Raw genomic sequence first — 27,827 nt, forward strand, 5'->3', positions numbered from 1 at the left:
CCATGTATCCATTATTCTGTATATAAACCACCTGAACTCGATTAGATTCCAGTCTGTAACTCGCTCCCAGTTATCCATTATTCTGTATATAAACACCTGAACTCGATTAGATTACAGTCTGTAACTCACTCTCAGGTATCTATTATTCTGTATATAAACCACCCAAACTCGATTAGATTCCAGTCTGTAACTCACTCTCAGGTATCCATTATTCTGTATATAAACCACCCGAACTCGGTGAGGTTCCAGTCTGTAACTCATTCTCAGGTATCGATTATTCTGTATATAAACCACCTGAACTCGATTAGATTCCAGTCTGTAACTCATTCTCAGGTATCGATTATTCTGTATATAAACCACCTGAACTCGATTAGATTCCTGTCTGTAACTCACTCTCAGGTATCCCTTATTCTGTATATAAACCACCCAAAGTCGATTAGATTCCAGTCTGTAACTCACACTCAGGTATCCATTATTCTGTATATGAACCACCCGAACTCAAGTAGATTCCAGTCTGTAACTCACTCCCAGGTATCCATTATTCTACATATAAACTACCTGAACTCGATTAGATTCCAGTCTGTAACTGACCCTCGGGTATCCATTATTCTGTATATAAACCACCTGAACTCGATTAGATTCCAGTCTGTAACTCACTCTCAGGTATCCATTATTCTATATATAAACCACCTGAACTCGATTAGATTCCAGTCTGTAACTGACTCCCAGGTATCCATTATTCTATACATAACCCACCTGAACTCGATTAGATTCCAGTCTGTAACTCACTCCCAGGTATCCATTATTCTATATATAAACCACCTGAACTCGATTAGATTCCAGTCTGTAACTCACACTCAGGTATCCATTATTCTGTATATAAACCACCTGAACTTGATTAGATTCCAGTCTGTAACTCACACTCAGGTATCCATTATTCTGTATATAAACCACCTGAACTTGATTAGATTCCAGTCTGTAACTCACTCTCAGGTATCCATTATTCTGTATATAAACCACCTGAACTCGATTAGATTCCGGTCTGCAACTCACTCCCAGGTATCCATTATTTGATATAAACCACCTGAACTCGATTAGATTCCAGTCTGTAACTCACTCTCAGGTATCCATTATTCTGTATATAAACCACCCAAACTCGATTAGATTCCAGTCTGTAACTCACTCCCAGGTATCCATTATTCTGTATATAAACCACCTGAACTCGATTAGATTCCGGTCTGTAACTCACTCCCAGGTATCCATTATTTGATATAAACCACCTGAACTCGATTAGATTCCAGTCTGTAACTCACTCTCAGGTATCCATTATTCTGTATATAAACCACCCGAACTCGATTAGATTCCAGTCTGTAACTCACTCCCATGTATCCATTATTCTGCATATAAACCACCCAAAGTCGATTAGATTCCAGTCTGTAACTCACTCTCAGGTATCCATTATTCTGTATATAAACCACCTGAACTCAATTAGATTCCAGTTTGTAACTCACTCCCAGGTATCCATTATTCTGCATATAAACCACCCAAACTCGATTAGATTCCAGTCTGTAACTCACTCTCAGGTATCCATTATTCTGTATATAAACCACCTGAACTCAATTAGATTCCAGTCTGTAACTCACACTCAGGTATCCATTATTCTATATATAAACCACCTGAACTCGATTAGATTCCAGTCTGTAACTTACTCCCAGGTATCCATTATTCTACATATAAACCACCTGAACTCGATTAAATTCCAGTCTGTAACTCACTCTCAGGTATCCATTATTCTGTATATGAACCACCCAAACTCAATTAGATTCCAGTCTGTAACTCACTCTCAGGTATTCATTATTCTGTATATAAACCACCCAAACTCGATTAGATTCCAGTCTGTAACTCACTCCCAGGTATCCATTATTTGATATAAACCACCTGAACTCGATTAGATTCCAGTCTGTAACTCGCTCCCAGTTATCCATTATTCTGTATATAAACACCTGAACTCGATTAGATTACAGTCTGTAACTCACTCTCAGGTATCTATTATTCTGTATATAAACCACCCAAACTCGATTAGATTCCAGTCTGTAACTCACTCTCAGGTATCCATTATTCTGTATATAAACCACCCGAACTCGGTGAGGTTCCAGTCTGTAACTCATTCTCAGGTATCGATTATTCTGTATATAAACCACCTGAACTCGATTAGATTCCTGTCTGTAACTCACTCTCAGGTATCCCTTATTCTGTATATAAACCACCCAAAGTCGATTAGATTCCAGTCTGTAACTCACACTCAGGTATCCATTATTCTGTATATGAACCACCCGAACTCAATTAGCTTCCAGTCTGTAACTCACTCCCAGGTATCCATTATTCTGTATATAAACCACCTGAACTCGATTAGATTCCGGTCTGTAACTCACTCCCAGGTATCCATTATTTGATATAAACCACCTGAACTCGATTAGATTCCAGTCTGTAACTCACTCGCAGGTATCCATTATTCTGTATATAAACCACCCGAACTCGATTAGATTCCAGTCTGTAACTCACTCCCATGTATCCATTATTCTGTATATAAACCACCTGAACTCGATTAGATTCCAGTCTGTAACTCGCTCCCAGTTATCCATTATTCTGTATATAAACACCTGAACTCGATTAGATTACAGTCTGTAACTCACTCTCAGGTATCTATTATTCTGTATATAAACCACCCAAACTCGATTAGATTCCAGTCTGTAACTCACTCCCGGGTATCCATTATTCTGTATATAAACCACCCAAACTCGATTAGATTCCAGTCTGTAACTCACTCCCATGTATCCATTATTCTGCATATAAACTACCTGAACTCGATTAGATTCCAGTCTGTAACTCACTCTCAGGTATCTATTATTCTGTATATAAACCACCCAAACTCGATTAGATTCCAGTCTGTAACTCACTCTCAGGTATCCATTATTCTGTATATAAACCACCCAAACTCGATTAGATTCCAGTCTGTAACTCACTCCCAGGTATCCATTATTCTGTATATAAACCACCTGAACTCGATTAGATTCCAGTCTGTAAATCGCTCCCAGTTATCCATTATTCTGTATATAAACACCTGAACTCGATTAGATTACAGTCTGTAACTCACTCTCAGGTATCTATTATTCTGTATATAAACCACCCAAACTCGATTAGATTCCAGTCTGTAACTCACTCTCAGGTATCCATTATTCTGTATATAAACCACCCGAACTCGGTGAGGTTCCAGTCTGTAACTCATTCTCAGGTATCGATTATTCTGTATATAAACCACCTGAACTCGATTAAATTCCTGTCTGTAACTCACTCTCAGGTATCCCTTATTCTGTATATAAACCACCCAAAGTCGATTAGATTCCAGTCTGTAACTCACTCCCAAGTATCCATTATTCTGTATATAAACCATCTGAACTCGATTAGATTCCAGTCTGTAACTCACTCCCAGGTATCCATTATTCTGTATTTAAACCACCTGAACTCGATTAGATTCCAGTCTGTAACTCACTCCCAGGTATCCATTATTCTGTACATAAGCCACCTGAACACAATTAGATTCCAGTCTGCAACTCACTCTCAGGTGACAAATGTTGAATTCTTTACCCGTCAGTCTGGCCTCAATAAAACTCGAGATGGATTTGTAGGCATAGTATTATTCATTTTTACCCGACTTGCAAGTCTGACTCGCTTCGCAAAAACCCAGAACACAAGCAGCCTCCTGGGTCTTCAGAATCGAGTGCTATTGGAGACAAATGAATCTCTACAAATACATTCAAATGGCATCAAGTTTCACAGAAACGATTCCCATAGGTCATCCTATACCCCTCCTGACCTGGCCATACATCCTAATTGGCTCACTTGTTATTCCTTTCCCCTGGCCTCTTGTTACCCAGCATCGTTTTCTCCTCCCCTATTAGACACCCCTCCCCCTTCCGTGCCATGCTTTCTGAAATCCTTTGTCTGTGAACTCACTAGAATTAGACCGGCCTCCATCTACATTACTGTAACTAATATATTTAAACTAACTATTTTATATCACATTCGTCATTCCCTCCTTTTATCATTTCATGATAACCTATCTAGTCAATCCGTAGCTACGGCCCCTCTTCCCGTCACAGGTATCCATTATTCTACATGTAAACCACCTGAACTCAATTAGATTCCAGTCTGTAACTCACTCCCAAGTATCCATTATTCTGTATATAAACCACCCAAACTCGATTAGATTCCAGTCTGTAACTCACTCCCAGGAATCTATTATTCTGTATATAAACCACCCAAACTCGATTAGATTCCAGTCTGTAACTCACTCTCAGGTATCCATTATTCTGTATATAAACCACCCAAACTCGATTAGATTCCAGTCTGTAACTCACTCCCAGGCATCCATTATTCTGTATATAAACCACCCAAACTCGATTAGATTCCAGTCTGTAACTCACTCCCAGGTATCCATAGGGCCGGATTTTCCGCCCCGCCATGCCACATTTCTGCCCCGACTGACTGGCGGGACTCTCTGTTACCCCAGCCGGACAACGGGGTTTCCCATTGTGGGGCAACCCCATGCCGTCGGGAAACCTCCGGGCGCCGGCATAATGGAGAATGTCGCTGGCGGAGAGTCCCGGCCACTATTCTACATATAAACAATCTGAACTCGATTAGATTCCAGTCTGTAACTCACTCCCAAGATTCATTATTCTTTTTTTTGATAAACAATTTTTTCAGACATTTTGGCATAGTAAACAACAACAATATAAAACAGTGTGAAAAGAACAGTCAATATAGTGCAAGAAAACCAGCTCCCCTCCTACAAGGACCAGCCTAACTACCCCCCTAATCTATGTTACCCTAACCGCTCCCCACCCCCCCACATAAGATTAATTTTCCGCAAAGAAGTCAAAAAATGGTTGCCACGTCCAGGCGAACCTTGACAGTGACCCTCTCAGAGCGAACTTAATTTTCTCCAGACCGAGAGAGCTCGCCATATCCGATAGCCAGGCCTCCAACTTCGGGGGCTTTGAGTCCCTCCATGCCAACAGAATTCGTCGCCGGGCTACTAGGGACGCAAAGGCCAAAACATCAGCCTCTCTCTCCTCCTGGACTCCCGGGTTCTCCGAAACCGCCAAAATAGCCACCTTGGACTCATCATCCCCTTGTTTTCAGTACCCGGGACATAACGTCTGCGAATCCCTGCCAGATCTCCCTGAGTTTTGGACATGCCCAGAACATGTGGACATGGTTCGCCGGTCCTCCCGAACATCTGGCGCACCTGTCCTCCAATCTAAAAAAGTGGGCTCGGTGGACAACTTTGAATTGAATCAGGCTGAGCCTGGCGCATGTTGCGGTCGCGTTTACCCTGCTCAACGCCTCCGCCCATAAGCCCTCTTCCATCTCACCCCTGAGCTCCTCTTCCCACTTAAGCTTCAGCTCCTCGATCTGCATCTCCTCTGCTCCCATAAGTTCTTTATATATATCCTAGACCCTCCCCTCCCCCACCCAACTACTGGACACTACCCTGTCCTGGATCCCCCTAAGTGGCAGGCGTGGGAAGGATGGAATATGTCTGCGTAGAAAGTCCCATACCTGCAGGTACCTTAACTCATTCCCTCTCGCCAGCCCAAATTTCTCCTCCAACGTTCTCATGCTCAGGAAGCTCCCTTCCAAGAACAAATCCCCCATCCTCTCGATCCAAGCCCTCCGCCATGTTCGGAACCCACCGTCCATCTTTCCCGGGGCAAACCGGTAGTTGTCGCAAATTGGGGACTAAACCGATGCTCCCACTTCCCCCATGTGCCTTCTCCATTGGCCCCAGATCCGCAAAGTCGCCACCACGATAGGGCTGGTGGAGTACCGCGCCGGCGGGAGCGGCAGGGGCGCCGTAACCAGGGCTGCCAAGCTGGTGCCCCTGCACGAAGCGGCCTCCATTCGCCCCCAAACCGACCCCGCACCCACCATCCACTTTCTTATCATAGCTATGTTGGCCGCCCAGTAGTAGTTACTAAAGTTTGGCAGCGTCAGCCCCCCCTCCCCTCGATTCCTCTCGAGCATCAATCTCCTCACCCGCGGGGACTTTCCCGCCCACACAAATCCCATAATCATTTTATTGATCGTCTTGAAAAAAGGCCGCGGAATGAAAATGTGAGACACTGGAAGACAAACAGGAATCTCGGGAGGATCGTCACTTTAACCGTGTGCACTCTCCCCACTAGTGTCAATGGGAGCGCATCCCACCTCCGGAACTCAGCCCTCATTTGCTCCACCAACCGGGATAAGTTCAACTTGTGCAGCCGGCCACAGTCCCGCGCCACCTGTATCCCTAAGAATCTAAAACTGTCCCCTACTAGCCTGAACGGCAACCCCCTCAACCTACCCTCCTGGCCCCTTGCGTGGACTACAAACAACTCACTCTTTACCATGTTCAGTTTGTACCCCGAGAACCGGCCGAATTCCTTCAGGATTCCCATGATTTCATCCATCCCAGCCACTGGATCCATGATGTATAAGAGCAGGTCGTCGGCGTACAATGAAACTCTGTGCCCCACCCCCCTCCCTCCCCACCTCCCGTACCAGCCCCTTCCAATCCCTAGAAGCTGTCAGGGCAATTGCCAGCGGCTCTATTGCTAGCGCAAACAGCAGTGGGGAGAGGGGGCACCCCTGCCTTGTCCCTTGGTACAGTCTAAAATAGTCAGATGTCGTTCTATTCGTCCTTACACTCGCCTCTGGAGCCTGGTACAGCAGCCTGACCCAGTCAATAAAGCCCTCCCCGAACCCAAATCTTCCCAACACCTCCCATAAATAGTCCCACTCAACCCGGTCGAATCCCTTCTCGGCATCCATTGCCACAACTACCTCTACCTCCCTACTCTCCGGGGGCATCATGATCACATTCAGCAGCCTTCTTAGGTTGGCCACCAGCTGCCTGCCCTTGACAAACCCGCTTTGATCTTCCATAGTATGACGTCTGGCACGCAGTCCTCAATCCTAGCAGCCAAGAGCTTGGCCAGTATTTTAGCATCTACGTTGAGCAGAGAGATCGGCCAATAGGACCCACATGCCACCGAGTCTTTGTCCCGTTTCAATATCAGGGAGATGGTAGCCTGTGACATCGTCGGGGTTAACAGCCCTCTGTCTCTTGCCTCATAAAAAACCTTAGACAGCACCGGCCCCACTATCTCAGAGAACTTTTTATAAAACTCCACCAGATACCCATCCGGCCCCGGGACTTTACCCGGTTGCATGGTCCTCAAACCCCCCAATATTTCTTCGGCCCTGATCGGGGCCCCCAACCCGTCCCTTGTCCACTTTTGGGAAGGTCAGTCCATCCAGAAAGTGCCTCATCCCTTCTAGTCCCGGAGGGGGTTCTGAGGTGTAAAGCTTACTCTCGAAGTCCCTGAACATCTTGTTCAGCCCTGCTGGATCTCCGACCAAGTTTCCCCCCCTGTCGACTACCTTCCCTATTTCCCTGGCCGCCTCCCTCTTCCTCAGTTGCTGTGCCAGCATTCTACTGGCTTTCTCCCAGTGCTCATAAATCGCACCCCTCGTCTTCCTAAGCTGCTCCACAGCTTTACCTGTGGACAACACCCCAGAATCAGTCTGTAGCCTTCGTCGTTCCCTAATAGCTCTGCCCTCGGGGTCTCCGCATATCTCCTGTCTATCTGTAAGATCTCCTTTACCAGTCGGTCCATTTCTGCCCTGTCCGTCCTGTCCCTATGTGCTCGACTCGAAATCAGCTCCCCTCTCACCACTGCCTACAGCCCCTCCCAGAGCACCGCATCTGAGACTTCCCCTGTGTCATTGACCTGCAGGTAGTTTTGCGTACATTTCCTCACCCTCTCACACACCGCCTCGCCCGCCAACAAACCGACCTCCAGCCTCAATTGAGGGGGCTGAAAACTTTCCTTACAGACCTGCAGATCAACCCAGTGCGGGGCATGGTCCGAAATAGCGATCGCCGAATATTCTACGTCCGTCACCTCCGCCAGCAAATCCCTGCTCATGATGACTAGCCCTCTATGGGTCAGCACCCCCCCCCCCATTTGCTTCATAAACCCCCTCAGTTCTTTTGCCTTTGCCTGCATCTTACCCGTTTTTGAACACGACCAGTCTAGGCCGGGGTCAGGACTGTGTTAAAATCACCTCCCATGATCAGCCTGTGCGAGTCCAGGTCAGGTATCTTCCCCAGCATTCTCTTAATAAAATCCACATCATCCCAGTTTGGGGCATATACATTGACCAAAACTACCCTCATCCCCTCGAGCTTTCCACTCACCATGACAAATCTGCCTCCCCCATCCGAGATTGTGCTGCCCACCTCGAATTGCACCCATTTGTTGACCAAAATCGCGACCCCCCTGGTTTTAGTGTCCAACCCCGAGTGGAAGACCTGGCTGATCCAGCCCTTCCTCAATCTGACCTGGTCAGATACTTTCAGATGATTCTCCTGAAGCATTATTACGTCCGCCTTTAGCGCCCTCAGATGCGCGAACACACGTGCCCTCTTTACCGGCCCCACCGATCAACCATCTCCTTTCTTGGGGACGCCCCCAGCCCCTGTGTCGTGCTTCCCCTGGCCTGTCTCCAGGCAGCCTCCACCTGTGACCTCCTCCATGTTCCCAAACTCAAGTCCCCCCTCGTCAGCAAATCAACTACCCCGCAACCCCCCCCTCCTGCAGCAACAACACCCTGCAACCTAACCCCTGCCATAAACCAGAGAGACACCCCCCCCCCCTGGTGTCCGTAGACCAGCTCACCCAGCTAGCCTGGTGGCTCTCGGCTCCGGCGCTAACAAGTCTCCCACCTATTGTTCCTTCTGACCCATCCCCCCTGCCCATCAACACCACTTCCCCAAACCAGCCATCCTCGAGCAATTGATCTGAAAAGATTTTTTAAAAAGTAACAAAGAAAGAAAACCCCGACGCTAGTGCAAATCGAATAAAACAACATAAGTAATAGGCACTTCCAACCACCCTGATCCAAACTCAAAAAGCCCCCAGCACCAAATACCTTAACTACCCTCTTTTTCCAGCGAACACTCGAAAACAGGTGAGAAAAAAACAGGAAAAAAACACAACACAAGAAAAACATGTAACCATCGCTTCGTGTCTTTTTAACACAAGTCCAAAAAGTCCTTAGTTCGGCACCAGCCCTTCTCTCTTGGCGAAGTCCATCGCATCCTCGGGTTCCTCAAAGTAATGGTGCCGTCCCTCGTGTGTGACCCACAGGTGCGCCGGGTATAGCAGCCCAAACTTCACCTGCTTCTTAAACAGAATCTCTTTGACTTGCCCGTAGCCTGCCCTTCTTCTGGCCACCTCCACGCTCAGGTCCTGGTAGATGCGCAACACACTGTTATTCCAATGGCAGCTCCGCGTGCGCTTGGTCCACTGTAGCGCCAGCTCCTTGTCCAGGAACCTGTGGAACCGATCACCATCGCTTGGGGGGAGGCCCCCGCTCGCGGCTGCCTCACCAGCGCTCTGTGCGCCCTGTCCACCTCCACCGGGCGAGGGAAGACATCATCCCCCAACAGTTTCTGGAACATGTCTGCCACATACGCTGCGGCATCCTCTCCCTCAGCCCCCTCCGGGAGACCAACGATTCTCAAATTCTGCCGACGAGACCTATTTTCCAGGTCCTCCACCTTTTCCAGGTGCCTTTTTTGTTGATCCTTCAGCCTCTCCACCTCCGCCTCCTCCAACGTTTGGTGATCCTCCTGCTCCTTCAGCGCTTTTCCAGCTACTGGATCGTCCGATCCTGGGCATCTAGCCTATGCTCCAGGCGCTCAATAGATTTCTGAATCAGGTCTAAACTGTCCCGTTTCAACGCGGTAAAGCCCACTTGGATGACCTTCAGCAGATGCTCCGTTGTTGGCTGGGCTGTCTGCACCGGGGTCCGGACATCGGCCATATTGTCCTCGGCGGCAGCTTCTACACTTCCCTTGTTTGCCCACTTCTTCAGCTGTTTGCGATTCTTTCTGCTACTTAATACCATACACCTATATCTGGAGACAGTGCCTGAGGGCATATGCCTTCAGATCCAGCACTCAAAAATACAAAAAAGTCAGGGAGAAAGGTCCAAAAGTCCGACCGGATCAAGAGCCACCAATTGTGCGACTTACTCCCTCATAGCCGCCACCGGAAGTCAAGACTTCATTATTCTGTATATAAACTATCTGAACTCCTCGATTAGATTCCGGTCTGCAACTCACTCCCAGGTATCCATTATTCTGTATATAAACTATCTGAACTCCTCGATTAGATTCCTGTCTGCAACTCACTCCCAGGTATCCATTATTCTGTATATAAACTATCTGAACCCCTCGATTAGATTCCAGTCTGTAACTCACTCCCGGGTATCCATTATTCTGTATATAAACCATCTGCACCCCTCGATTAGATTCCAGTCCGTATCTCACTCCCAAGACTTCATTATTCTGTATGTAACCCATCTGAACCCCTCGATTAGATTCCAGTCTGTAACTCATTCCTGGGTATCCATTATTCTGTATATAAACCATCTGAACTCATCGATTAGATTCCAGTCTGTAACTCACTCCCGGGTATCCATTATTCTGTATATAAACCACCTGAACCCCTCGATTAGATTCCAGTCTGTAACTCACTCCCGGGTATCCATTGTTCTGTATATAAACCATCTGCACCCCTCGATTAGATTCCAGTCCGTATCTCACTCCCAAGACTTCATTATTCTGTATGTAACCCATCTGAACCCCTCGATTAGATTCCAGTCTGTAACTCATTCCTGGGTATCCATTATTCTGTATATAAACCATCTGAACTCCTCAATTAGATTCCAGTCTGTATCTCGCTCTCAGGTATCCATTATTCTGTATATAAACCACCTGAACTCGATTAGATTCCAGTCTGTAACTCACTCCCGGGTATCCATTATTCTGTATATAAACCATCTGAACTCCTCGATTAGATTCCCGTCTGTAACTCACTCCCAGGTATCCATTATTCTATATATAAACCACCTGAACTCGATTAGATTCCAGTCTGTAACTCACTCTCAGGTATCCATTATTCTATATATAAACCACCTGAACTCGATTAGATTCCAGTCTGTAACTCACTCTCAGGTATCCATTATTCTGTATATAAACCACCTGAACTCGATTAGATTCCAGTCTGTAACTCACTCCCATGTATCCATTATTCTATATATAAACCACCTGAACTCGATTAGATTCCAGTCTGTAACTCAGTGATGATTTTTGCAGTTTCTTTTAATCAACCATGTCTTTAAATGGTTTGTATTTTGTTGCCAGCTCTGCTACTCAAAAAGCATTCTGCTAGCGTACATCAGTGCAGAGCTCTGATATAGAGCAAGCGGAACTAAATCAATGGCAAATCTGACCTTTCAATGTGCCACCCGCAAAGCAAAGGGCTGGATGGACCAGTGCAGCTCCTGAACTTGAACAATTGTGAACTGAGAATAGGCATCAAGCTCAGGGTAAACACTGAACTGCTTCGTGCAAAATACCGACGCAGATATCAGAATCTGCAATGGACTGAGTCATTCATTCCCACCGCAAGCGTTTCAGTGGATTCAGGGTACAGTAGTTTAGTGATCATCTTATTGGACTGGTAACTCCAAGACCTGGACTCCAAAGAAAACCACCGTGGAAGTTTGAGAATTTTAATTCAAATTGTAAGAAAATCAGTAAAAGTGACCACGAGGTTTTTGGATTGTCATAATACCGCAACACGTTCGGTTATAGAGTCAGAGGGTGGAATTTAATTGAGCCCGTCAGAATAGGCAAGGTAGTGGGGGCACCGGGAGAATCGGGAAGGAATCATTGGACTCCAAGTGTCAGAAAACTGTCACCAATTTATGTTTGGGCAGGAAGGATGCATTGTGGGAATCTTACTCACCAGCAGCAGCATGTCAATTTGGCTCATTAACGAGGCGCTTGACACCCACCGCCCTGAGCCCACTGGAATTTGGTGGCAGCTCACGGATTAAATGTGAGTCACACACCTTTCCTGTGCCCCCCAAAGGATGTCCAGCAAACCCTGGTGTTATCCATTGGGTGCTCTGCAGCAACTCATCAAGGCTCATTCAGCTGCATCTTCCAAACCCGTGACCTCCAACACTCAGAAGGACAAGGGCAGTAGGTGCATGGGAACAACACCACATGCAAACTCCCCTCCAAGCTACACTCCATCCTGACTTGGAACTATGTTGCTATTCATTCTTGGGATGCCAATGACACTGGGAAAGTCAACATTCATTGTCCATCTCTCGTTGCCGTTAGAGGATAGTGATGGGTCTTCTTATTGAAGCTGTGCTGTTTGAAGGTTATGTGTTTTGATGCAAGGGCTATTCTGACCCTGTCCTGAGCTAGACATTGATCCAGAATCTTTCTGAAGCATAGATTATCATTGCACCAAATCTACTTGGCTGGAACGCATTCATTATCATAACAACACGATTTTAGCTTTTAATTATTGTAATTCTCAGCATGTGGTCATTGCTGGCATTTATTGACTGTCCCTTGTCATCCTGAGAAGGTGATCATTTTCCAGGCCACCTCAAAGAGGTGGTGGGGGACTTGCGAGTCACATATAGGCCAAGACACAAGTGTCCTTTCCCGAAGGACCTTAGTGATTTCAGGAAGAATCCATGCACACTTTTACTGATCCCAGTTTTTATTTATTCCGAGATCTATATGTAAACTGGATTCAGATTCTCAAATGGGTACACTGGGATTCAAACTCATGCTCTCTGGATTGTTACTCCGGATTCTGTTCTGGATTACAGGTTCAATAACTTAACCAGTCATACTGATGTTAGTCGGCGATGTCTACCCAATTAAAACAGAAGTAGAATCATTATTGCATTTGCTCGTCTCAAAATACGTCTCAGCTTTCGGGGATTTTCTGACTCGCTCTCTGAGATTACGAAAGAATCCAGAATCACGTGTTACCTTGGATACTCTGTCACATGGTGTCACAGCTCCTGAAGATATCCACAATTGGGCATAGACATCTTTCAGCAGCGCTTGAAGGTGCATTGGTGCATTCAGTCATTAGGAATGTATTGAATCAAATTATGGGAACACAATTTTCTGGGCAATGGTGTCCACATGGCGGGTGGGATGAAGTAGGTATCTCTTTCAGGCATCTAGCAGTGGTTCAATGTGACAAATGCACTCCTTCTTTGCTGTATGAATTCTTTGGTTCAGCTCTGTAACAATGAATGCATCGCATTGTTCAGCAGTAGAAGCTCTTTTCCACACTTTTTTGTGTTTATACATCCTCTTTCTATGTCTCCGTAACTAAATTCTGCTCTTTTTTTGTTTTGTTTCCCTTTTCCTGGGTTAAGTGGCAGCCTCGCTGCGGAATCAGAAGGTGGCGTTGCCGCAGGCTTCTCAAAGACAGGCCCTTTCGGTCTCCCCTTCCGTCTCCATCCCAGAGCTCGGGCAGTTCACGGTGTGCATCGAGGTGAGGTCGACCACCTTGAAGAACAGGTGGACCCTGTTCTCCTACACAGACAGCAGTGACAAGACGCTGATCGATTTCAGGAAAGGGAATGATGACATCCAGCTATCCATTTCCGATGTGGTGTGTGACGTGGGGGAGTTCTGGGACGAACATTTTTCCGAAGAGGTGGTCACGGATTCTTGGCGCCGATTGTGCGTCTCATGGAATGGCAGCTCTGGCAATGTCATCACCCAGACTCAAGATAAATACCAGCTCCATGCCTGCAGCGAATCCCAGGGCAAGGTTGTTGCGGGCAGTGGCACCTTCACATTGGCACCAAAAGTGACCCCCGCCAGTCACACCTACACTGGTGAACTCTACAACTTCCGGCTCTGGAATTTCAGCATGTCCGGACAGACACTGCTGGACTTAACTTGTGACGAAGTGGGGAACATTGTGGACTGGGAGAATTCGTTCTGGGATATCCCGGTTGATGTGCTGGAACCTGACAGTTCGCTGAGCTGTGGTGAGTATAGAACATAGAACATAGAACATGCAGTGCAGAAGGAGGCCATTCAAAGAACAAAGAACAAAGAAAAGTACAGCACAGGAACAGGCCCTTCGGCCCTCCAAGCCTGTGCCGACCATGCTGCCAGTCTAACCTAAAATCTAATACACTTCCGGGGTCCGTATCCCTCTATTCCCATCCTATTCATGTATTTATCAAGATGCCCCTTAATGTCACTATCGTCCCTGCTTCCACTACCTCCTCTGGCAGCGAGTTCCAGGCACCCACTACCCTCTGTGTAAAAAACTTGCCTCGTACATCTCCTCTAAACCTTGCCCCTTGCACCTTAAACCTATGCCCCCTAGTAATTGACCCCTCTACCCTGGGAAAAAGCCTCTGACTATCCACTCTGTCTATGCCACTCATAATTCGATCACGTCGCCCCTCAACCTCCTTCATTCCAGTGAGAACAAACCGAGTTTATTCAACCTCTCCTCATAGTTAAGCCCTCCATACCAGGCAACATCCTGGTAAATCTCTTCTGCACCCTCCCTAAAGCCTCCACATCCTTCTGGTAGTGTGGCGACCAGAATTGAACACTATACTCCAAGTGTGGCCTAACTAAGGTTCTATACAGCTGCAACATGACTTGCCAATTCTTATACTCAATGCCCTGGCCAATGAAGGCAAGCATGCTATATGCCTTCTTGACTACCTCTCCACCTGTGTTGCCCCTTTCAGTGACCTGTGGACCTGTACACTTAGATCTCTCTGACTGTCAATACTCTTGAGGGTTCTACCATTCACTGTATATTCCCTACCTGCATTAGACCTTTCAAAATGCCTTACCTCACATTTTTCCGGATTAAACTCCATCTGCCATCTCTCCGCCCAAGTCTCTAAACAATCTAAATCCTGCTGTATCATCTGACAGTCCTCATTCGGCCCATCGAGTCTGCACCGAACCACTTAAGCCCTCACTTCCACCCTATCCCCGTAACCCAATAACCCCTCCTAACCTTTTTGGACACTAAGGGCAATTTATCATGGCCAATTCACCTAACCTGCACGTCTTTGGACTGTGGGAGGAAACTGGAGCAACTGGAAGAAACCCACGCAGACACGGGGAGAATGTGCAGACTCCGCAGACAGTGACCCAGCGGGGAATCGAACCTGGGACCCTGCCGCTGTGAATCCACAGTGCTATCCACTTGTGCTACCTTGTTGATAACTTTGACGGGTTTGGTTTTGAGGTCCTGGTCCTCTCTTTATCTGATTGTTTTTTGTGCAATAATACATTGGTGACTTTTCCCGCAGTCAGCCCTTCAAAGGTCAGTTCCCTCATACTTGTTCATTTCCCCTCTGTGAACATTGGCACATGTCGGCTGCATGATCCTCAACTCTGATGGCAAGGAATATTGATGACAAATATGGCCACTCTCGCACGCACACACACATACACACACACACATACACTCTCGCACATGCACACACATTCGTACATGTGCACACATACTCTCGCACAAACACACACTCTCACACACACTCGCACATATACTCTCGCACATGCACACACATTCGCACATGCATACATACATACTCTCACACACACACTCCTGCACACACACACACATACACTCTCGCACATATACTCTCGCACATGCACACACATTCGCACATGCATACATACATACTCTCGCACACACACTGGCGCACACACACACACCACACACACACACACACCTGTTTCACTCCTATGGAACATAGAACATAGATCAGTACAGCACAGAACAGGGCCTTCGACCGTCGATGTTGTGCCGAGCTTTGTCCGAAACCAAGATCAAGCTATCCCACTCCCTGTCATTCTGGTGTGCTCCATGTGCCTATCCAATAACCGCTTGAAAGTTCCTAAAGTGTCCGACTCCACTATCACAGCAGGCAGTCCATTCCGCACCCTAACCACTGTCTGAGTAAAGAACCTATCTCGGACATCGCTCCTCTATCTCCCACCCCGAACCTTATAGTTATGCCCCCTTGTAACAGCCACATCCACCCGAAGAAATAGTCTCTGAACGTCCACTTTATCTATCCCCCTCATCATCTTATAAACCTCTATTAAGTCACCCCTTATCCTCCTTCGCTCCAATGAGAAAAGCCCTAGCTCCCTCAACCTTTCCTCATAAGACCTATCCTGCAAACCAGGCAGCACCCTGGTAAATCTCCTTTGCATCCTTTCCAATGCTTCCACATCCTTCCTATGATGCGGTGACCAGAACTGCACACAATATTCCAAATGTGGTCTCACCAGGGTCCTGTACAGTTGCAGCATAACCCCACGGCTCTTAAACTCAAGCCCCCTGTTAATAAACGCTAACACACTATAGGTCTTCTTCAGGGCTCTATCCACTTGAATGACAACCTTCAGAGATCTGTGGACATGAACCCCAAGATCTCTCTGTTCCTCCACGTTCCTCAGAACCCTGCCGCTGACCCTGTAATCGGCATTCAAATTTTTTCTACCAAAATGATTCACCTCGCACTTATCAGGGTTAAACTCCATCTGCCATTTTCTGGCCCAGCTCTGCATCCTATCAAGGTCTCTTTGCAGCCTACAACAGCCCTGCACCTCAACCACTACTCCACCAATCTTGGTGTCATCAGCAAATTTACTGACCCACCATTCAGCCCCCTCCTCCAAGTCATTGATAAAAATCACAAATAGTAGAGGACCCAGCACTGATCCCTGTGGTACACCGCTGGTAACTGGTCTCCAGTCTGAAAATTTTCCATCCACCACCACCCTCTGTCTTCTATGTGATAGCCAGTTACTTATCCAATTGGCCAAATTTCCCTCTTCCCACACCTCCTTACTTTCTTCATGAGCCGACCATGGGGGACCTTATCAAACGCCTTACTGAAATCCATGTATACGACATCAACTGCTCTACCTTCATCAACACACTTTGTTACCTCCTCAAAGAATTCAATCAAATTTGTGAGGCAAGACTTACCCTTCACGAATCCGTGTTGACTATCCCGGATTAAGCTGCATCTTTCCAAATGGTCGTTAATCCTATCCCTCAGGACCCTTTCCATTAACTTACCGACCAGCGAAGTAAGACTAACCACCTATAATTACTAGGGTCATTCCTATTCCCTTTCTTGAACAGAGGAACAACATTCGCCACTCTCCAGTCCTCTGGCACTATCCCCGTGGACAGTGAGGACTCAAGGATCAAAGCCAAAGGCTCTGTAATCTCATCCCTTGCCTCCCAAAGAATCCTAGGATATATCCCATCTGGCCCAGGGGACTTGTCGACCCTCAGGTTTTTCAAAATAGCTAATACATTTTCTCTCAGAACATCTACCTCCTCCAGCCTACCCACCTGTATCACACTCTCATCCTCAAAAACATAGCCCCTCTCCTCGGTGAACACTGAAGAAAAGTATTCATTCAACGCCTCTCCTCTTCTGACTCCATGCACAAGTTCCCACTACTTGACCGGCCCTAACCTCACCCTGGTCATTCTTTTATTTCTTACATAATAGTAAAAAGCCTTGGGGTTTTCCTTGATCCGACCCGCCAAGGACTTCTCCTGCCCCTTCTAGCTCTCCTAAGCCCTTTTTTTTTAGCTCATCCCTTGCTACCTTGTAACCCTCAAGCGACTCAACTGAACCTTGTTTTCTCATTCCTACATACGCTTCTTTTTTCCTCTTCACAAGACATTCAATCTCTTTTGTGAACCATGGTTCCCTCACACGGCCATTTCCTCCCTGCCTGACAGGGACATACCTATCAAGGACACGCAGTATTTGTTCCTTGAACAAGCTCCACTTTTCATTTGTGCCTTTCCCTGACAGTTTCTGTTCCCATCTCATGCTCCCTAATTCTTGCCTAATCATATCATAATTACCCCCTCCCCCAATTATAAACTTTGCCCTGCCGTATGGCCCTATCCCTCTCCATCGCAATAGTGAAAGACACCAAATCGTGGTCACTATCTCCAAAGTGCTCTCCCACAAACAAATCTAACACTTGGTCCGGTTCATTACCCAGCACCAAATCCAATGTGGCCCCACTTCTTGTCGGCCTAGCCACATATTGTGTCAGGAAACCCTCCTGCACACACTACAAAAACTGCCCCATCCGAACTGTTCGACCTGTAGAGGTTCCAATCAATATTTGGAAAGTTAAAGTCACACATGACAACTACCCTGAGACCTCCACACCTATCCATAATCTGCTTTGCAATTTGTTCCTCCACATCTCTATTACTATTTGGGGGCCTATAGAAAACTCCTAACAACGTGACTGCTCCTTTCCTATTTCTAACTTCGGCCCATATTACCTCAGTAGGCAGATCCCCCTCGAACTGCCTTTCTGCAGCCGTTAAACTATCCTTGATTAACAATGCTACTCCTCCACCTCTTTTACCACCTTCCCTACTCTTACTGAAACATCTATACCCAGGAACTTCCAACAACCATTCCTGTCCCTGTTCTAACCATGTCTCCGTGATGGCCACAACATCGTAGTCCCAAGTACCAATCCACGCTCCAAGTTCACCTACCCCGGAGGTGCTCCTTGCATTAAAGTAGACACACTTCAACCCACCTTCCTGCCTGCCGGTACACCAGTATCCAAAGCGGTATACTTGTTACTACGGGGAACAACCACAGGGGATCCCTGTACTGACTGCTTCCTCCCAGCCCCTCTGACCATCACCCACCTATCTTCATTCTTTGGAGTAACTACATCCCTGAAGCTTCTATCTATGACCACCTCTGCCTCCCGAATGATCCGAAGTTTATCCAGCTCGAGCTCCAGTTCCCTAACGCGGTTTCTGAGGAGCTGGAGATGGGTGCACTTCCCACAGGTGAAATCAGCAGGGACACTGACGGCGTCCCTCACCTCAAACATTCTGCAGGAGGGACATTGAAATGCCTTCCTTGCCATCCCCTCTAGATAACTTGCAGTAAAAACAAGAAAAAGAAATGCAAATGAAATGAAAAAAGAAAGAGCTTACCTAATATTCACCCTTAGGTTAAAGGAGGTGGAAGGGTGGGGGACACTACAAGTGTAGTGTCTCGGGTTTAGCAATCGCCCAACTTAAATACAGGTAAAAATAAAACACTTAACCAGCAACCACTGCGTTTCCCGACTGTCTCTCCTCTCGCGCTGTTTTCACTCCCCCGCCTGTCTCTCCTCTCGCGCTGTTTTCATTCCCTCGACTGTCTCTCCTCTCGCGCTGTTTTCACTCTCCCGGCTGTCTCTCCTCCCGCGCTGTTTTCACACTCCCGGCTGTCTCTCCTCTCGCGCTGTTTTCACTCCCCCGGCTGTCTCTCCTCTTGCGCTGTTTTCATTCCCTCGACTGTCTCTCCTCTCGCGCTGTTTTCACTCTCCCGGCTGTCTCTCCTCTCGCGCTGTTTTCACTCTCCCGGCTGTCCCTCCTCTCGCGCTGTTTTCACTCTCCTGACTGTCTCTCCTCTCGCGCTGTTTTCACTCTCCCGGCTCACTCTCCACTCGCGCTGTTTTCAATGTCCCGGCTGTCTCTCCCCTCGCGCTGTTTACACTCCCCGGCTGTCTCTCCCCTCGCGCTGTTTTAACGCTCCCGGCTGTCTCTCCCCTCGCGCTGTTTTCATTCTCCCGACTCTCTCTCCTCTCGCGCTGTTTTCACTCCCATGCCTGTCTCTCCTCTCGCGCTGTTTTCACTCCCCCGCCTGTCTCTCCTCTCGCGCTGTTTTCACTCCCCCGGCTGTCTCTCCTCGCGCTGTTTTCACTCTCCCGGCTGTCTCTCCTCTCGCGCTGTTTTCACTCTCCCGGCTGTCTCTCCCCTCGCGCTGTTTTCAATGTCCCGGCTGTCTCTCCTCTCGCGCTGTTTTCACTCTCCCGGTTGTCTCTCCTATCGCGCTGTATTCAATGTCCCGGCTGTCTCTCCCCTCACGCTGTTTTCACTCCCCCGGCTGTCTCTCCCCTCGCGTGGTTTTCACTCTCCCGACTCTCTCTCCTCTCGCGGTGTTTTAACCCTCCCGGCTGTCTCTCCCCTCGCGCTGTTATCACTCCCCCGGCTGTCTCTCCCCTCGCGCTGTTTTCATTCTCCCGACTCTCTCACTCTCGCGCTGTTTTCACCCTCCCGGCTGTCTCTCCTCTCGCGCTGTTTTCAATGTCCCGGCTGTCTTTCCCCTCGCGCTGTATACACTCCACCGGCTGTCTCTCCCCTCGCGCTGTTTTCACTCCACCGGCTGTCTCTCCCCTCGCGCTGTTTTCAATGTCCCGGCTGTCTCTCCTCTCGCGCTGTTTTCACCCTCCCGGCTGTCTCTCCTCTCGCGCTGTTTTCAATGTCCCGGCTGTCTCTCCCCTCGCGCTGTTTTCACTCTCCCGGCTGTCTCTCCTCTCGCGCTGTTTTCACTCTCCCGGCTGTCTCTCCTCTCGCGCTGTTTTCACTCTCCCGGCTGTCTCTCCCCTCGCGCTGTTTTCACTCCACCGGCTGTCTCTCCCCTCGCGCTGTTTTCACTCTCCCGACTCTCTCTCCTCTCGCGCTGTTTTCACTCCCCCGCCTGTCTCTCCTCTCGCGCTGTTTTCACTCTCCCGGCTGTCTCTCCCCTCGCGCTGTTTTCACTCCCCCGGCTGTCTCTCCCCTCGCGCTCTTTTCATTCCCCTGGCTGTCTCTCCTCTCGCGCTGTTTTCACTCTCCCGACTCTCTCTCCTCTCGCGCTGTTTTCACCCTCCCGGCTGTCTCTCCTCTCGCGCTGTTTTCACTCCCCCGGCTGTCTCTCCCCTCGCGCTGTTTTCACTCTCCCGACTCTCTCTCCTCTCGCGCTGTTTTCGCTCCCCCGGCTGTCTCTCCCCTCGCGCTGTTTTCACTCTCCTGACTCTCTCTCCTCTCGCGCTGTTTTCACTCCCCCGCCTGTCTCTCCTCTCGCGCTGTTTTCACTCTCCCGGCTGTCTCTCCTCTCGCGCTGTTTTCACCCTCCGGGCTGTCTCTCCTCTCGCGCTGTTTTCACTCCCTCGGCTGTCTCTCCTCTTGCGCTGTTTACACTCTCCCGACTCTCTCTCCTCTCGCGCTGTTTTCACCCTCCCGGCTGTCTCTCCTTTCGCGCTGTTTTCAATGTCCCGGCTGTCTCTCCCCTTGCGCTGTTTTCACTGTCCCGGCTGTCTCTCCACTCGCGCTGTTTTCACTCCCCCGGCTGTCTCTCCCCTCGCGCTGTTTTCACTCACCCGGCTGTCTCTCCTCTCGCGCTGTTTTCACTCCCCCGGCTGTCTCTCCCCTCGCGCTGTTTTCACTCTTCCCGACTCTCTCTCCTCTCGCGCTGTTTTCACTCCCTCGCCTGTCTCTCCTCCCGCGCTGTTTTCACTCTCCCGGCTGTCTCTCCTCTCGCGCTGTTTTCACTCCCCCGGCTGTCTCTCCTCTCGCGCTGTTTTCACTCTCCCGGCTGTCTCTCCTCTCATGCTGTTTTCACTCTCCCGACTCTCTCTCCTCTCGCGCTGTTTTCACTGTCCCGGCTGTCTCTCCTCTCTCGCTGTTTTCACTCCCCCGGCTGTCTCTCCCCTCGCGCTGTTTTCACTCCCCCGGCTGTCTCTCCTCCCGCGATGTTTTCACACTCCCGGCTGTCTCTCCCCTCGCGCTGTTTTCACTCCCTCGGCTGTCTCTCCTCCCACGCTGTTTTCACCCTCCCGGCTGTCTCTCCTCTCGTGCTGTTTTCACTCCCCCGCCTGTCTCTCCCCTCGCGCTGTTTTCACTCTCCCGGCTGTCTCTCCCCTCGCGCTGTTTTCACTCTCCCGGCTGTCTCTCCTCTCGCGCTGTTTTCACTCCACCGGCTGTCTCTCCCCTCGCGCTGTTTTCACTCCACCGGCTGTCTCTCCCCTCGCGCTGTTTTCACTCCACCGGCTGTCTCTCCCCTCGCGCTGTTTTCACTCTCCCGACTCTCTCTCCTCTCGCGCTGTTTACACTCGCCCGGCTGTCTCTCCTCCCGCGCTGTTTTCACTCTCCCGGCTGTCTCTCCCCTCGCGCTGTTTTCACTCTCCCGGCTGTCTCTCCCCTCGCGCTGTTTTCACTCTCCCGACTCTCTCTCCTCTCGCGCTGTTTTCATTCCCCTGGCTGTCTCTCCCCTTGCGCTCTTTTCATTCCCCTGGCTGTCTCTCCTCTCGCGCTGTTTTCACTCACCCGACTCTCTCTCCTCTCGCGCTGTTTTCACTCTCCCGACTGTCTCTCCTCTCGCGCTGTTTCCAATGTCACGGCTGTCTCTCCTCTCGCGCTGTTTTCACTCCCCCGCCTGTCTCTCCTCTCGCGCTGTTTTCACCCTCCCGGCTGTCTCTCCCCTAGCGCTGTTTTCACTCCCCCGGCTGTCTCTCCTCTCGCGCTGTTTTCACTCTCCCGGCTGTCTCTTCCCTCTCGCTGTTTTCACCCTCCCGGCTGTCTCGCCTCTCGCGCTGTTTTCCCTCCCCCGGCTGTCTCTCCCCTCGCGCTGTTTTCAATGTCCCGGATGTCTCTCCCCTCGCGCTGTTTTCACTCTCCCGGCAGTCTCTCCTCTCGCGCTGTTTACACTCCCCCGGCTGTCTCTCCCCTCGCGCTGTTTACACTCCCCCGCCTGTCTCTCCTCTCGCGCTGTTTACACTCTCCCTGCTGTCTCTCCCCTCGCGCTGTTTTCACCCTCCCGGCTGTCTCTCCTCTCGCGCTGTTTTCACTCTCCCGGCTGTCTCTCCCCTAGCGCTGTTTTCACTCCCCCGGCTGTCTCTCCTCTCGCGCTGTTTACACTCTCCCTGCTGTCTCTCCCCTCGCGCTGTTTTCACCCTCCCGGCTGTCTCTCCTCTCGCGCTGTTTTCACTCTACCGGCTGTCTCTTCCCTCGCGCTGTTTTCACCCTCCCGGCTGTCTCGCCTCTCGCGCTGTTTTCCCTCCCCCGGCTGTCTCTCCCCTCGCGCTGTTTTCAATGTCCCGGCTGTCTCTCCTCTCGCGCTGTTTACCGTCCCCGGCTGTCTCTCCTCTCGCGCTGTTTACACTCCCCCCCCTGTCTCTCATCTCGCGCTGTTTTCAATGTCCCGGCTTTCTCTCCTCTCGCGCTGTTTTCACTCCACCGGCTGTCTCTCCCCTCGCGCTGTTTTCAATGTCCCGGCTTTCTCTCCTCTCGCGCTGTTTTCACTCCACCGGCTGTCTCTCCCCTCGCGCTGTTTTCACTCTCCCGGCAGTCTCTCCTCTCGCGCTGTTTACACTCCCCCGCCTGTCTCTCCTCTCGCGCTGTTTTCAATGTCCCGGCTGCCTCTCCTCTCGCGCTGTTTTCACTCCACCGGCTGTCTCTCCCCTCGCGCTGTTTTCAATGTCCCGGCTTTCTCTCCTCTCGCGCTGTTTTCACTCCACCGGCTGTCTCTCCCCTCGCGCTGTTTTCACTCTCCCGGCAGTCTCTCCTCTCGCGCTGTTTACACTCCCCCGCCTGTCTCTCCTCTCGCGCTGTTTTCAATGTCCCGGCTGCCTCTCCTCTCGCGCTGTTTTCACTCCACCGGCTGTCTCTCCCCTCGCGCTGTTTTCAATGTCCCGGCTTTCTCTCCTCTCGCGCTGTTTTCACTCCACCGGCTGTCTCTCCCCTCGCGCTGTTTTCACTCTCCCGGCTGTCTCTCCTCTCGCGCTGTTTTCACTCTCCCGGCTGTCTCTCCTCTCGCGCTGTTTTCACTCTCCCGGCTGTCTCTCCTCTCGCGCTGTTTTCACTCTCCCGGCTGTCTCTCCCCTCGCGCTGTTTTCACTCTCCCGACTCTCTCTCCTCTCGCGCTGTTTTCACCCTCCCGGCTGTCTCTCCTCTCGCGCTGTTTTCACTTCCCCGGCTGTCTCTCCCCTCGCGCTGTATTCACTCTCCCGACTCTCTCTCCTCTCGCGCTGTTTTCACTCCCCCGGCTGTCTCTCCCCTCGCGCTGTTTTCACTCTCCTGACTCTCTCTCCTCTCGCGCTCTTTTCACTCCCCCGCCTGTCTCTCCTCTCGCGCTGTTTTCACTCCCCCGGCTGTCGCTCCTCCCGCTCTGTTTTCACTCCCTCGGCTGTCTCTCCTCTCGCGCTGTTTTCACTCTCCCGACTCTCTCTCCTCTCGCGCTGTTTTCACCCTCCCGGCTGTCTCTCCTTTCGCGCTGTTTTCACTGTCCCGGCAGTCTCTCCACTCGTGCTGTTTTCACTCCCCCGGCTGTCTCGCCCCTCGCGCTGTTTTCACTCACCCGGCTGTCTCTCCTCTCGCGCTGTTTTCACTCCCCCGGCTGTCTCTCCCCTCGCGCTGTTTTCACTCTCCCGACTCTCTCTCCTCTTGCGCTGTTTTCACTCCCTCGGCTGTCTCTCCTCTCGCGCTGTTTTCACTCCCTCGGCTGTCTCTCCTCCCGCGCTGTTTTCACTCTCCCGGCTGTCTCTCCTCTCGCGCTGTTTTCACTCCCCCGGCTGTCTCTCCTCTCGCGCTGTTTTCACTCTCCCGGCTGTCTCTCCCCTCGCGCTGTTTTCACTCTCCCGGCTGTCTCTCCTCCCACGCTGTTTTCAATGTCCCGGCTGTCTCTCCTCTTGCGCTGTTTTCACTCTCCCGGCTGTCTCTCCTCTCGCGCTGTTTTCATTCCCCCGGCTGTCTCTCCCCTCGCGCTGTTTTCAATCTCCCGGCTGTCTCTCCCCTCGCGCTGTTTTCACTCTCCCGGCAGTCTCTCCTCTCGCGCTGTTTACACTCCCCCGGCTGTCTCTCCCCTCGCGCTGTTTTCAATGTCCCGGCTGTCTCTCCTCTCGCGCTGTTTACCCTCCCCGGCTGTCTCTCCTCTCGCGCTGTTTACCCTCCCCGGCTGTCTCTCCCCTCGCGCTGTTTACACTCTCCCGGCAGTCTCTCCTCTCGCGCTGTTTACCCTCCCCGGCTGTCTCTCCCCTCGCGCTGTTTACACTCTCCCGGCTGTCTCTCCCCTCGCGCTGTTTTCACTCTCCCGGCAGTCTCTCCTCTCGCGCTGTTTACCCTCCCCGGCTGTCTCTCCTCTCGCGCTGTTTACCCTCCCCGGCTGTCTCTCCTCTCGCGCTGTTTACCCTCCCCGGCTGTCTCTCCTCCCGCTCTGTTTTCACTCCCTCGGCTGTCTCTCCTCTCGCGCTGTTTTCACTCTCCCGACTCTCTCTTCTCTCGCGCTGTTTTCACCCTCCCGGCTGTCTCTCCTTTCGCGCTGTTGTCAATGTCCCGGCTGTCTCTCCCCTTGTGCTGTTTTCACTGTCCCGGCTGTCTCTCCACTCGCGCTGTTTTCACTCCCCCGGCTGTCTCTCCCCTCGCGCTGTTTTCACTCTCCCGACTCTCTCTCCTCTCGTGCTGTTTTCACTCCCTCGGCTGTCTCTCCTCTCGCGCTGTTTTCACTCCCTCGGCTGTCTCTCCTCCCGCGCTGTTTTCACTCTCCCGGCTGTCTCTCCTCTCGCGCTGTTTTCACTCCCCCGGCTGTCTCTCCTCTCGCGCTGTTTTCACTCCCTCGGCTGTCTCTCCTCTCGCGCTGTTTTCAATGTCCCGGCTGTCTCTCCCCTCGCGCTGTTTTCACTCTCCCGACTCTCTCTCCTCTCGCGCTGTTTTCATTCCCCTGGCTGTCTCTCCCCTCGCGCTCTTTTCATTCCCCTGGCTGTCTCTCCTCTCGCGCTGTTTTCACTCTCCCGGCTGTCTCTCCTCTCGCGCTGTTTTCACTCTCCCGGCTGTCTCTCCTCTCACGCTGTTTTCACTCCACCGGCTGTCTCTCCTCTCGCGCTGTTTTCACTCCACCGGCTGTCTCTCCTCTCGCGCTGTTTTCACTCTCCCGACTCTCTCCCCTCGCGCTGTTTTCACTCTCCCGACTCTCTCTCCTCTCGCGCTGTTTTCACTCTCCCGACTCTCTGTCCTCTCGCGCTGTTTTCACTCTCCCGCCTGTCTCTCCTCTCGCGCTGTTTTCACTCTCCCGACTCTCTCTCCTCTCGCGCTGTTTTCTCTCCACCGGCTGTCTCTCCTCTCGCGCTGTTTTCACTCCCCCGCCTGTCTCTCCCCTCGCGCTGTTTTCACTCTCCCGGCTGTCTCTCCTCTCGCGCTGTTTTCACTCCCCCGGCTGTCTCTCCTCTCGCGCTGTTTACACTCTCCCGGCTGTCTCTCCCCTCGCGCTGTTTTCACTCTCCCGGCTGTCTCTCCTCTCGCGCTGTTTTCACTCCCCCGGCTGTCTCTCCTCTCGCGCTGTTTACACTCTCCCGGCTGTCTCTCCCCTCGCGCTGTTTTCACCCTCCCGGCTGTCTCTCATCTCGCGCTGTTTACACTCCCCCGGCTGTCTCTCCCCTCGCGCTGTTTTCAATGTCCCGGCTGTCTCTCCTCTCGCGCTGTTTACCCTCCCCGGCTGTCTCTCCTCTCGCGCTGTTTACCCTCCCCGGCTGTCTCTCCCCTCGCGCTGTTTACACTCTCCCGGCAGTCTCTCCTCTCGCGCTGTTTACCCTCCCCGGCTGTCTCTCCCCTCGCGCTGTTTACACTCTCCCGGCTGTCTCTCCCCTCGCGCTGTTTTCACTCTCCCGGCAGTCTCTCCTCTCGCGCTGTTTACCCTCCCCGGCTGTCTCTCCTCTCGCGCTGTTTACCCTCCCCGGCTGTCTCTCCTCTCGCGCTGTTTACCCTCCCCGGCTGTCTCTCCTCCCGCTCTGTTTTCACTCCCTCGGCTGTCTCTCCTCTCGCGCTGTTTTCACTCTCCCGACTCTCTCTCCTCTCGCGCTGTTTTCACCCTCCCGGCTGTCTCTCCTTTCGCGCTGTTGTCAATGTCCCGGCTGTCTCTCCCCTTGTGCTGTTTTCACTGTCCCGGCTGTCTCTCCACTCGCGCTGTTTTCACTCCCCCGGCTGTCTCTCCCCTCGCGCTGTTTTCACTCTCCCGACTCTCTCTCCTCTCGTGCTGTTTTCACTCCCTCGGCTGTCTCTCCTCTCGCGCTGTTTTCACTCCCCCGGCTGTCTCTCCTCTCGCGCTGTTTTCACTCCCTCGGCTGTCTCTCCTCTCGCGCTGTTTTCAATGTCCCGGCTGTCTCTCCCCTCGCGCTGTTTTCACTCTCCCGACTCTCTCTCCTCTCGCGCTGTTTTCATTCCCCTGGCTGTCTCTCCCCTCGCGCTCTTTTCATTCCCCTGGCTGTCTCTCCTCTCGCGCTGTTTTCACTCTCCCGGCTGTCTCTCCTCTCGCGCTGTTTTCACTCTCCCGGCTGTCTCTCCTCTCGCGCTGTTTTCAATGTCCCGGCTGTCTCTCCCCTCGCGCTGTTTTCACTCTCCCGGCTGTCTCTCCCCTCGCGCTGTTTTCACTCCACCGGCTGTCTCTCCTCTCGCGCTGTTTTCACTCCACCGGCTGTCTCTCCTCTCGCGCTGTTTTCACTCTCCCGACTCTCTCCCCTCGCGCTGTTTTCACTCTCCCGACTCTCTCTCCTCTCGCGCTGTTTTCACTCTCCCGACTCTCTGTCCTCTCGCGCTGTTTTCACTCTCCCGCCTGTCTCTCCTCTCGCGCTGTTTTCACTCTCCCGACTCTCTCTCCTCTCGCGCTGTTTTCTCTCCACCGGCTGTCTCTCCTCTCGCGCTGTTTTCACTCCCCCGCCTGTCTCTCCCCTCGCGCTGTTTTCACTCTCCCGGCTGTCTCTCCTCTCGCGCTGTTTTCACTCCCCCGGCTGTCTCTCCTCTCGCGCTGTTTACACTCTCCCGGCTGTCTCTCCCCTCGCGCTGTTTTCACTCTCCCGGCTGTCTCTCCTCTCGCGCTGTTTTCACTCCCCCGGCTGTCTCTCCTCTCGCGCTGTTTTCACTCCCTCGGCTGTCTCTCCTCTCGCGCTGTTTTCAATGTCCCGGCTGTCTCTCCCCTCGCGCTGTTTTCACTCTCCCGACTCTCTCTCCTCT

The 27,827-nt window shown here is 51.1% G+C and overlaps 1 protein-coding gene across 10 annotated transcripts in view; it reads left to right on the forward strand.

The window, feature by feature from the left end:
* Window positions 1-27,827, forward strand: part of adgrg6 (adhesion G protein-coupled receptor G6) — a 201,813-nt gene that overhangs the window by 46,230 nt on the left and 127,756 nt on the right. For all 10 annotated transcript variants that reach the window (XM_072513806.1, XM_072513837.1, XM_072513830.1 and 7 more), the window contains one exon: window positions 13,387-14,010. In XM_072513806.1, coding sequence (XP_072369907.1) covers window positions 13,387-14,010 — 624 coding nt within the window. The remainder of the gene's footprint in view (window positions 1-13,386; window positions 14,011-27,827) is intronic.

Source organism: Scyliorhinus torazame, chromosome 1 (assembly GCF_047496885.1).
Source record: "Scyliorhinus torazame isolate Kashiwa2021f chromosome 1, sScyTor2.1, whole genome shotgun sequence".
NCBI classification, from domain to species: Eukaryota; Metazoa; Chordata; class Chondrichthyes; order Carcharhiniformes; family Scyliorhinidae; genus Scyliorhinus; species Scyliorhinus torazame.